Below are 12,940 nucleotides of genomic sequence, written 5' to 3' on the forward strand. Positions count from 1 at the left end.
AATACCTATCACACTCAGCATTAGCATTTGCAAAATAAATAAATAAATAAATGGGGGAAAAAAGAAATGCAAATTTTTACTGTCTATCTCCCTTAAAATGCAGTGTGGCCATTTCAGTGGTTGGGATGATATTCATGAAAACCTTTTAGGCAATTAAAGTTAAAGAAAAATAGCCTATATGTTGATAATCTCAATAAGATTATCTCCACTAAGTGCAATTCCAAGAATTTCCACTTTTTTAAGAGTAGAAATCATATTTTAAAACTGATATGCAAACATTAGAAATCATGGACAAGTTAAAAATTTAGAGACATAAAATATAATCAGTGAAACCTTAAACATTACTTAAATCTTTCTGATAAATATGTCCCCCAAGGACCAGAGTGTTAAGTATCTGTAATATATTATTACTTTTCTAACTCTTCTACTTGGTTCCTGTGAAGGAAGGCAATAAATATGCTTATACCTCTACCACTTGGAAGTGAGTTAAATGGCTTTACAGAAAAACTCTAAGATGAGTAGAAGTCTTTTTCTCTTACAATACACACCATAAGCAAGTACACACAGTCAATTACACTTAAAACTACCCATTAAAAACAAAATCCTAATTTATAATATAGGAACAAATTAAGAGAATACATTCTGTTTAACTGCAGCATAAAAACCAACCAGCAAATTAATTTTTAAAAATTCTGTTTAGAGTTATGAAGTATGGACAACATACTAAAAATAAACAGCTTCTGCAAAAATCCTATTAATAACACCCTGATTAAAAGACTATTCCTTCCTCTTACAGAACATCAGTCCTTTACGATTAAAAGATTATTCCTTCCTCCTACAGAACATCAGTCCTTTGTAAGCATATAACATCAAATATAGATTTTTAAAAACTTTGGCTGAGAAAAAAAGTCTAATATAAATTTTTTAATGAAATATATCACATAGGTAAATTTTAAAACAAATGGTGTTCCACATTAAGAGAATGCCCATATAACAAAATATGTGTAGATATACATATGAAAACATAAAAGTCTACTAAGGGTCTAAATCACTTTTAATAAAATATTTCTATAATATTCAGTTTTCTTCTTTCTCAAATTGCATATTGAACATAATGGTTTCTTCTTAATTGATGACTATCATAATGAACATTATTCTATCTGTTAGTATAGCAATATTCTTAGAGGTAGCACAATAAAGACTTCTGAAATGATTACAGCTGTCTCACTCTTATATTAAAATAAACTTTGAAGACTACACTTTTATGATACCTCAGTCTCCTCCCTTCAGAGTGCTACCAATATACCGGTATCTTTTCTAGACAGCATATAAAATGACTACTACAAATCTGATATAAAGCCTGCTGTATTTTATATATAATTCTAGATTAAGAGGTTCTGAGAAAACACCTAAAAATGACTACATGAACATTCCTAAGAAATAAAACAAAGGGATTATTCTGTTGATTGATTATCTTCAATGCTTAAAGCTTTCCCCATTTATTAATTGGTGTTTGTTTTTCAACTATGAATGCCAGTTAAATGGGTACTGATTTAATAAATAACATAATTGAGTGTTTTACCAAGTAGTGAGTGAATAAATATAATGCCTCTATTCTCTATTCTTTCAAAAACAATAAAAAATAAAGGTCAAGTTTAATTGTGAATTTGGACTATATCGTGAAAGTTAAAAATGAACTTCAGCTGATAAAGGTTCTTAAAAAAACATTTTAGGCATGTATCAAAAACATCTGGGGCAATATTAAACAATTTACATCTGTTATTTATGTCACAAGTAATTAAAATTTTATGTTACTAAGCAATAAACTTCCATTGAAAGCATATAATTATTAAGAATATTTGCAAGGTAAACATTACCTAAAAAACTACCAGTCAGAAAACAACCAACCAGTATATTGGAAAATATCTAAAATTATACTTGATATAGACCAGGCAAACAAAATTAATTTACTTGCTCTGGCACAATTTTTGTCTATTAAAAATGAAAACTAGACCACATAGGAGAAATAAAAGAAACAATGTTTCTATTGTTCATTGCAAATTTTTATGTCATCCAGGAAAACAAGATTAAAAAGGCTTTAGAAAAAAGCAGGAATAAATTTTAAAGCTGACAATAATAGATAGAACTTTTGGATCAACACCTACCGATTTTTTTCTACTGTTTTCCAGATCTTTGAGTTCATTCTCGATTTTTGTGATTAAGTCCCTGAGTTCATCAAGATTAGTGCAAATAAGCTAAAATAAAACACAAAAACACAGCTTGATAACACATAATATAAAACACCCAAAATGTGGTAACAGAAGTTGCTTTAACACACACTGAATTCACAATTATCTGTAATAGCTAAAACCAAAGAAAGTTCTGCAGTTTATACTTTAAAAGATATTTATTTATTATGATGTATGAACTTCAGGCTTAGTATAAAAATAGCTGAAATTTCAACATTGGTGGTTTCATCCGACATCCCTAACCTCTCAGTCGGTTTTATAATACAGATACTTGAACATTCTTAACTTTCAGCCCAGAATGACAAAGATCTGGAAACTCACCCTAAATATCAGAGGTTACTGAATGAATCATCTTTTAAAAAATACTTCATCAGTCTCCTAGTAGGTGAATAAATGCACCCCCAGAGAACTGTCATTACACCTTTGCTATGGTTTGCTAACTATACAATTAAACAAGCTGTATTATTGCTGTTGGGATTGCTAACAAAGGACTTCAACTATATGTGATATATTCAAAGATGTAAATGAAATTAAGTACATATTTTTAATATGATCTCAGAAGTCTTTAGTAAAACCTTATACATTTCCTTTCATAATTTTGTGGCTCATTTTATTTCACTTTAATAATGTTGAAAAATGGTCAAAATAATTGAGTTTTAGTTAATAATCAAACTAGTTTAATTCCTAAAGTTCTAAACAGTGAAGTGTCAGCAATAACAAAAATATTAGTAACTACATTTATAGTTCTAGTAAAATTATACTGCTTTTCTAATTAGCTCAATATATTTTTCTTAAAATAAGCTCATATTTTAAAACAAAATATCTAAAATAAAACTACCGCCACATAAAGGAAAAGTTTAGTTTAATAAACTAAACTTTTATACTGAAATGTTTATACTGTGTGATAATTTAAAAAATATACTGTACTTAGTAATTCACCTTTAATTTGTATCAACCTATGTTCATTACATTCATTAATTTCTGTGTAAGGATACTGTTTCCCTAAAAGGCATATTTTCTTTTAAAAGAAAACAAACAAAAATGACAAAGGAAAAATAGGTTACAAGGTCATTCCTAGTGACTACTAAGTGACAAAAATAGGAGATTAGGACAGGCATGGCCAACATACGGCCCAGCCCGTGGCCCACAATTAAATTTTTAATATTTTCTGCTACTTTAAAATCTCAGCTACTCAGAAGTGGAAGTGTCTTTGATTATTGGAAATTGAGATATTTAAGAAGATAGTAATATGCGGAAAAGAATTCTGCGTGTGACTAATCTAGGGTTAATTTCCAATAATTGGTCAAATGGATTCACAATACTTATTTTTTTAAAAAATTCCACTATAAGGATTTATAACTTTTGTATTCATCTGTACTTGATATAAACTGTGACGTTTAGCGGGGATGTGAAACCCACATTCTTTTAGGTGCAGTTTGCCATTGCGCACCCAAGGTCAAACAATTTGTTATTTTTGTGGTCAAGTGTGCTGAATCAAGTGGCGGTGTAGCATAGACAATAGCTGCAGTTGATAACTAAAAACGTGTCCAGGCTGTTTGTAAAACGAAATAATTGTTTTATTTGTGATATAGTCCCTTCAAGCTCATTCTATTAATTAAATATTGTTTTGATTGATTGTGATACAGTTTGGATATTTATACAGTATGTAATTATATTTTTATTAAAATGTTTTTATTAAAATAATACTGTATATTAAATTTTTTCACTCACATTTATTCATAAAGAAATTACATAATAAAATTATGTTTACTTAAACGAATCATTTTTGTATTTAACATTTTTTAATTTTAATATTTTGCCCGGCCCGTGAAAAAAGTTTTCTTTCTAATCTGGCCCCGGAGCAAAAACTGTTGGCCATGCCTGGACTAGGAGCCCCTTAAACTTCCTTTATGATTAGGCTGAACCACATGAGATTGCTGAAATGTCTTTGATCTACAAAAATGGCAATTTGGTTCAACCTAACAGACTAAGGAAAATTTATCACAGACATTATAAACTATAATTAATATTAACCAGTATTAGAAATATCTTCATAATTTCAAACTCACAGAACTGACAAAGCAGGTAAGATTATATATTTAAGTACTGCAAACAATTTCAGAGTAGAAAACAGTAAGAATATGTTAGCAGCACAGTACAACTAATATATTTATTACAAACTACACATTCCCATTTGCCAAATCTAGAGTTATGGAAGAAATGCTGAGAGTCAAGCAGTGGAGTAGCTAATTATGTAAGTGCCTCTAGAACCAAATAATGCCTTCAATTTCTATTATATCTATAATGACTCAGAACAGTGTTGGCCCTACACCGTGTTTTTTTGTAAGTATTCGGGAGAAATTAAACATTGTATAATCTGCTATAATGACTTATCATGTCAAATTTTCCCCAGAGCTTGCAGGTGGTTATACCCCTTTTCACTAAACTTGGTGTACTAGTTAATATCACAGCAGAGATTTCTCATTTGCACATAAGGCAAAGCTCAGAGGAATTTTCACTTGCACCTGCGCTGTCACATTATACAAAGAATATGGGTATATTTTGCATTTAGTTTTAGAAACAGTAACAGTGAAAACATATATCCCTACAACTAAACAGACCCTAAAAAAAAGTAAAGATCTTTTAATTATCAATTAGTCATGAGGTCAGTGAATACTTATATTCTACTTAAAGGAATAAATAACAGTTCTGAAGTCAAACCATGAATGATTTCCACAGCCTAAAAGCTATATGAAATAACAATGAAAGTGGCTTACCCAGTTATTCAGTTGTACTAAATCGATGCTTCTCAAACTTTAATTTAATGTGCATCAGAATCACCTGTGAATCTTGTTAAGATGAGGTTTTGATTTAGTAGGTCTGAGGTGGGACAAGTTCCTAGGTATGGTCTGTAGATCACACTTTTTCTTTTTGTGTGTGTGTTTTTTTCTGAAGTGAGAAGCAGGGAGGCAGAGAGACAGACTCTTGCACGTGCCCAGCTGGGATCCACCCGGCAAGCCCACTAGGGAGCGATGCTATGCCCATCTGGGGTGTTGCTCTGTTGCAACCAAGCCATTCTAGCACCTGAGGTGGAGGCCATGGAGCCATCCTCAGCGCCCAGGACTACACTACTCCAATGGAGCCTTGGTGTGGGAGGGGAAGAGAGAGATAGAGAGACAGAGAGGAAGGAGAGGGGGAAGGGTGGAGAAGCAGATGGGTGCTTCTCCTGTGTGCCCTGGCTGGGAATCAAAACTGGGTCTTCCACATGCCGGGCCGACGCTCTACCATTCAACCAACTGGTCAGGGTCCTTTGATCACACTTGAGCAATAAGGTACTGAATGATTATGATTATAAATCTGCCTAGCTATTGAAACTTATGGGTACTAAGGAGCTAATGAGTATGGATATTCAGAAAGATAAATTTCTAAGCAAGGGACAGAAGACTGAATTAAGTGCACAATATTTCTTAAAATAACTGACATGACTTTTAAAGATAAATTTCATTGAATTCTAGAGTCAAAGTATTTTTAACAATATTTACATTTACATTATCTTAAAAGGAATTAATATCTAGATAACAATTTATGCTTTTTATATATTAACATAAAACCTCTTTACATAAATTTATAATATATATATAATATACCCAAAATAGGGTCGTTAAGCTAGTAGAAAAGTCTTGTTCTAATTTTGTTACTAATATTGAAAGAAGAAAGAATTTATGCCAACTCTGTAATATACACTCTCTATTTCTTCTCTTTTACAAAGTAAGGCATATGTGTGGCCTTCAACTCAACTTCAAGTGATGCTTTTAAAAATACAATCAATCCAATAAGTTCCCCTTAATTAGGAGAACAGATGCATTTTTTGAACAAAGCAGAACACCTTATTAAAACCTCCTTCTCATTACCTTGAATTTGAAAAACATATCTGAGGCTCAGGGCCTCCTGGGGTGAAAAGGAAAGCTCCACAGCAGCTCAGATTACAGTTGGATCACACTGCCAACACTCCAGAGGGGTTGGTTTTCAGTCACACTGCAGAGGTTACAAGAAGAGTTTTAACCCTCAAGAAGAACCTCTTTAAGGCAGTCACAATCTCTCCTCAAGTTAACCTTCCACTTGATGCAACCCATGACAGAGCAACAAGCTAAAAGGGACTAAAAATATGTAATATGGTCCAAACCTTGGTTTACAGCTAAAAAGGTGTATCTCCAGTTCATACACATGTGAAATAAAACTAACAGTTACTAACCTAAGATGACACACTAATAGAGAAAACCACAAAACCCTGGATTCCTCCTTCTATTATACCATGTTCTTTAAGGGGCCTTTCTAAATAAAACAAATCTAACAACTAAAAATGTATTTTAGTATTTAACTTATAACTAACCTTTCATTTCTATTAAATAGTAAATATTAAAAGGCCCTCTCTTCAACTTAAAAAGCAGAAAGGTGTGTATGTAGTGAAGAAGAAGTCCTGTAGAGATCAAAAGAATTCCATAACCACATCTCAGAAAAATTATAAAATAATTAATTCCTTACTTTACTACTACTTCAAGCTAGAAATTATTCCTTTTTGGGTATAAACACAATAAGTTTGAGAGATAGATCTTTATTTGTTCCAAAAAGAACATAGGGGAGCATACAAAAATAAAATATAGTAAATTACATTAGAAACAAAGGGATACAATGCAGAAAAGTCAAAATGAATAGGTCCAAATAAAATGGATCATGTTCACCACTATTCTAAAAAAAAAACAATCCTATAATTTATTATGAAAATTGTAAGCAAAACATTAAATTGTATAAATTCAGAATTTGTATTTTTTTTATTTTTTTTTATTTTTTCTTTCTGAAGCTGGAAACGGGGAGAGACAGTCAGACAGACTCCCGCATGCGCCCTACCGGGATCCACCCGGCACGCCCACCAGGGGCGACGCTCTGCCGCGACCAGAGCCACTCTAGCGCCTGGGGCAGAGGCCAAGGAGCCATCCCCAGCGCCCGGGGCCATCTTTGCTCCAATGGAGCCTTGGCTGTGGGAGGGGAAGAGAGAGACAGAGAAGAAGGAGGGGGTGGGGGTGGAGAAGCAAATGAGCGCTTCTCCTATGTGCCCTGGCCGGGAATCAAACCCGGGTCCCCCGCACACCAGGCCGACGCTCTACCGCTGAGCCAACCGGCCAGGGCAGAATTTGTATTTTATTTAAACTAAAAATTTATTGACAGCTGTCAAAACTATGAAGACAGGAAAATTCCTTCTACAATCACCATACCAATAATGAATACTTCAAAACCTGCAAATAAGGATATTGTGTGTGACATGAAAAATCAGTCTAACTAAGTTAAAATATTTTTTTACTAATATATGATTGAAAACAGATGTTTCTCTCAATTTACTATATATATATTTTTAAATTAAAAGAATATGAAGGGGGAAATAAAAATCCATGCTGTTGAAAGTTTAAAAAGCTGAAATTGGAAATACTTAACAGGTAGCAATTCAGAACAACAATGTAATCAAATGTTCCTTAACATAGTGAAGCAATTACATTCTAATTTCAATTTTGGTCCCAATCTGTTACACTGAAGGGAGTACTTCATTTCACCTTCCTTAGTTTCTTCACTTGTTAAATGGAGAAACATAGTTGTTATTTTTAGAGGTATAATAAGGATCAGTGAGTTTATGCTTACATTTGAAAATAATGCTACTAAGTCTTAACACCTAGATTCTGGATTTCCTATGCAAAGCAGTCTTTAGAGTAAATGACACATGGAACAGGAACCAGTACGCATTACATGAAAGATTTTGGTTATCAATGAAAAGTGGAATCATGGTAACTAAGGCTCTTAAATTATTTTAAAAACATCTTATTGAGACTCAATACATTAAGTTTTTAAAATGCTTTCTATGACTTTGTTATAATTGTATACAAGAATATTCATATATTGGATTTCTCTCTTAAATATTAAATTTAAAATAAAGTTTTTTGGTAAAAAATTGATTTTATTAAGGAAACTGATATTCACTTCTCAAATTTTTCTTATACTAAAAATAAAAATATTTTCTAATATTTTGCAACTATCTCCAACTAAAAAATTTGAGACTTTCCCCTATAGGGCAACTGTATAACAACGTAATGCTAGAGTAGGGCTATGCTTAAATATTTTTCTCTGGTTAAATATAATGATGCAAATAGTATTACTTGTTTTTTTTCCCACTTTTCAAAATTTTAAAGGCTTAATCATGAGATTTCATGGCTTATGAAACATGACCAAATCTTAAGATTTATTTCTAGGCCTTAACTAGCTGGAAAAAGTGGTAAAGTCTAAAAATATACGTTTTTAAGCCAATTCTTATTTGATTTGTCTACTCATAACAGTATCTTTTGTCTGAAGTATCTGGCATGCTAATTTGAAAAAGTAAATAATACAAATAGATAAAATAGTAAGTTCTATCATTTAATCTTCACAATGATCCTTTGAGATAGGTACTATTATTACCTATTGTACAGATGAGGAATTGAAATCAGAAAGAGATTCAGCAACTTTCCTAAATTTACAGAGTTAGTGGTAAAGTTGGCATTCAACCCTAAACACCCTGGTTCCAAAACCACTAGCAGATTAGTGGTACCGAGCCACCAAGACCCACTGAATTATGGATGGAACCCAGGACTTTTCATTTTTAATAAAGGCATCAGATTATTTTTTATACTATCTACAGTTTGAGAACCACTGACATCACTTAGGAAAAAGTGACACAGATATGATATGGTTAGTCCCTTTACAGTACACACTAAATAATAAAATCAAACCACCATTTGAATACCTATAGCAAATATTTTAAATAGGAATGGGATAATTTTTTTGTTTTTTTGTATTTTTGTGAAGTGAGAAGCGAGGAGGCAGACTACCGCATGCACCTGATCGGGATTCACCCGGCATGCCCACTAGGGGGCAATGCTCTGCCCATCAGGGGCGTCGCTGCTCTGTTGCAACCAGAGCCAGTTGAGCGCCTGATGCGGAGGCCACGGAGCCATTCTCAGCGCCTGGGACAACTTCGCTCCAATGGAGCCTTGGCTGCGGGAAGGGAAGAGAGAGAGAGAGAGAAAGGAGAGAGGGAAGGATGGAGAAGCAGATGGGCACTTCTCCTGTGTGCCCTAGCCAGGAATCAAACCCAGGACTTCCACAAACCAGGCAGATGCTCTACCACTGAGCCAGCCGGCCTGAGAAGGAATGGGATAATAAATTTCTTAAACTGAGGTATAGGTATTGGGTGTGTATATAAATAAATCTGGATTCTTTTGGAAGCAAATAGGTAAACAAGTTTTATATCTAGCTTAGTTGAGGTCAAAATAGGATTCACTTTAATACATTAGGACTTGAAAAAAAAAAACTTCACAATTTAATCCTTGGATGTTCCTCTCTAAGCTTGTTTATTGCCAATTTAAAGATGACCAGTCCTTCAGCAAATAGATCAGGTTTTGCAAAAGGGATCTAATATCTATCCACCAATGGTTTCACTATTTTAAGTAATAAAACATTTTAGATGAATTCTATGAAGCAGATCTTCCAGCTAAAGATTTCTAGAAAGTGTTTTTAGGTTTAATACTAGAAATTTTATACTTACAATAACTTGGATAAAATAAATAATTTGCAGAATTTTTCATAATGATAGAGCTTTTGTAAAGGAAATAAATTTAGTACTTCCTAAGTATATAATAATCAGTCTTCTTATATGTAGGAACCTTCCAAATTTTTCAAAATTTTACATAAAATTATATTAAAAGGCAAAATTCTAAGTTTTGCATGTTTACTAGTAACTAACACTATCTCTTCCTCTTTGCTTATTTGAAGCAAATAATCTATTTCCTGGGACACAGATGTCAGTTTTCTTTATTACTAATATCAGGGTATTCAAATTGTAAACTAGGCATAAGAAACACTGTTTCAGTCTACTTGCCATCTTTAGCCAAACACACACACAAACACACACATTCTCTCTCTCTGTTATCTCTCTCAAAGCCTAAGAAATGAGGAAAAGATGTTTTTTCTTTCTCTCTCTCTCCTTTCCCTCCCTCCTGCCTTCCTTCATTATTTATTTAAAACAGCACAATCTAGCAAAACATGTATTTTGACCTTAAGTTTTTCAGAGTGGTAAGCAAATGGTTAGTAACTGACTAAAATAATCACTTAAGACTGTTTTTCAAACTTTTTATTCACAACTCAAGGTGAAAATAACATTTTACACTGCATGCCAGTGACACACACACACGACTGAAATAGAAATTTCATTAAAAAAATATTACCCTTATTATATATATTAAATATGCTCTTAAAATGTCTTTTCTATTTTAACTTTGTTAGCTTATAAAAGAAATGCTGGTCATGTAATTCACTAAATAGATTTCATGCTTCACTAACGAATACCACTTGCTTACTTTAGTATGCCAGTTATTACAAAGAAAAGTTTATCCACTAAGATATGAAGGGAGACAAATATCAACATCAGGTCAGATCTGTTCTTAGCCATATAGTTCCAGAATGAATACTTTGAGAGATTGAAGAAAAAAATGAGTGTGAGAGATAGCAAAGGCTAGCATGACAGTGGAAGAATAATGATATACTATTATCTATTATAGCATTAAATAACATGTACAAGCAATGGTAGAAAGGCCTCTAAGTAAATAGTAAATTACATATTTTACTGAATATGCTGTAATCAAGGATATTTTATATTAAAAAATCATACTAAGAATGCCATTAAAAATACTCTATTTAAAAGTACTACGAGAAAAAATGTTTATTTTCTTTCACTGCTCATTTAAAAATACTAAGCATTTACCAATTAGTAACTTTAAAAAAAACACTTCCAAAAATAAGATTTTTACTGAAAAATAGACGTGTCTACATTTTTGGATATATGTAACTGTTAAATTACATACTATCAATATTTTCATAGTTATTATTTCTTTATTTTGTTTTTTACTTGAATTGACTCACAGAAACTTATTTTTTTTTTTTTTTTTTTTTTTTTTTTTTTTTTAATTTTTTTTATTTATTTATTTATTCATTTTAGAGAGGAGAGGGAGAGACAGAGAGAGAGAAGGTGGGGAGGAGCTGGAAGCATCAACTCCCATATGTGCCTTGACCAGGCAAGCCCAGGGTTTCGAACCGGCGACCTCAGCATTTCCAGGTCGACACTTTATCCACTGCGCCACCACAGGTCAGGCCAGAAACTTATTTTAACAACATTTTTATTTTTGGCAATGAAGTACGAGATTATAAAACTTTTGGAAATGGACTGGACATACTAATATAAGACAGTTTTAAAGAAAGAATCATTTGTTGAAGAAAACGCATCTTTTATAAAATAGAAGATTCAAATATTATTTAATTAGGGTGAGATTCTGCTTATTCTAGTATCAGTTTGACACAAAAAACTTAATCATATGGCAGTCATATAATTATTTTTTCTTTTCGCAGAAATATGTAAAGACAATTGAATTAAGCTTTACTTAATATTCTCTCTAACACTTATATATAGCTGAGAGTTAAAATAATTTTTTTCAAAATTAGCAACTCCGCCATTTCTACAGTGCCAAAATAAATAAAAATGGATTACTTAGGCAATATTTTTATGTACATATATGATTTGTTTTTGGAAGACTTTCATTTACTCATTTTATATATATTTCTACTAAACTACTGCTACAAAACAGAACATTAAAAAAAAACAGATTTTTTGACTATCAGAGACAAAAATAAAAGCTTTATTCAACTGGTTAGAGCATCATCCTGACATGCTGAGGTTGTAGGTTCGATCTCTGGTCAAGGCAGATAACAAAACTCAACCGGTGACAGCATGAATAAGAGGAACAACAAGTCGATGTTTCTCTCTTTGTGTATCTGTCTCCCTTACTCTCTAAAAATCAATCAATAAATTTTTCTTTTAAATAGAGGTAAAAAAGTCACAGTTGGAAACATTTAATTTGAAGTATGTGTGCACTAAAGTGGAACTCAGCCAATTTCTTAATGAACAATACAAACACTGAAACAAAAATTAAACTAAAAAATGTTGAGAAAATTGAAACACTTACCTGAAATTCTGGTATAGTAGGTGACTTTGTGACAGTTTTCCTCTTCTTTGTGATTGCTTTTTTAGATATGGATTTTTTTCCTTTCAAGATTAAAAGAGAAAAGCTTCATAATGCTGTTAATAACCCTTCATTAACAAAAAAAAATTACACAGAACCTTGAAAGTTAAATTATAACAGATGGAGTTTAGTGAGTCAAATAAAAATGATGAATCAAAACAAGCCCTAGTAAAAGCAAACATTAAACTATAACTATCTGTAACAGACATATTAACAAATGCTGTTTTCCTTAAATAAGAGCCAAACTATTAATCTCCAATATATTAGAGTACCAGAATTTATTGCAATAAGATTTGGCAAAAAAAGTCACATTACTACAACTCAAGTTAAAATCTAATTCACAACTTAAAGTGAGATTATTACATAAGGAAAAAAACCTTACCTTTAACAACTTTTGTAGTCAGGAACCTGCATAGAATTATACTATAAATACTATGCTCTGTTTAGTCAACCCAATGTGAAAATCCTCTCAATATCTCAGGAAACAATGTTTTTTCTAACTGCTCTGCGTTCACCTAATCGTTCTTAAGAGCTACCTTT

General features: G+C 32.2%; 1 protein-coding gene across 4 annotated transcripts in view; it reads right to left on the reverse strand.

Moving 5' to 3' along the window:
- The window catches only part of BRD10 (bromodomain containing 10), a 127,362-nt gene that overhangs the window by 34,167 nt on the left and 80,255 nt on the right, over positions 1–12,940 (reverse strand). For 3 of the 4 annotated variants that reach the window (XM_066368111.1, XM_066368113.1, XM_066368110.1), the window contains 2 exons: positions 12,344–12,423; positions 2,166–2,255 (listed from right to left, as the gene is read on the reverse strand). In XM_066368111.1, coding sequence (XP_066224208.1) covers positions 2,166–2,255; positions 12,344–12,423 — 170 coding nt within the window. The remainder of the gene's footprint in view (positions 1–2,165; positions 2,256–12,343; positions 12,424–12,940) is intronic. The other variant, XM_066368112.1, reaches the window with a different exon arrangement.

The sequence above is a fragment of the Saccopteryx leptura genome, chromosome 2 (genome assembly GCF_036850995.1).
Source record: "Saccopteryx leptura isolate mSacLep1 chromosome 2, mSacLep1_pri_phased_curated, whole genome shotgun sequence".
In the NCBI taxonomy this organism is placed as follows: Eukaryota; Metazoa; Chordata; class Mammalia; order Chiroptera; family Emballonuridae; genus Saccopteryx; species Saccopteryx leptura.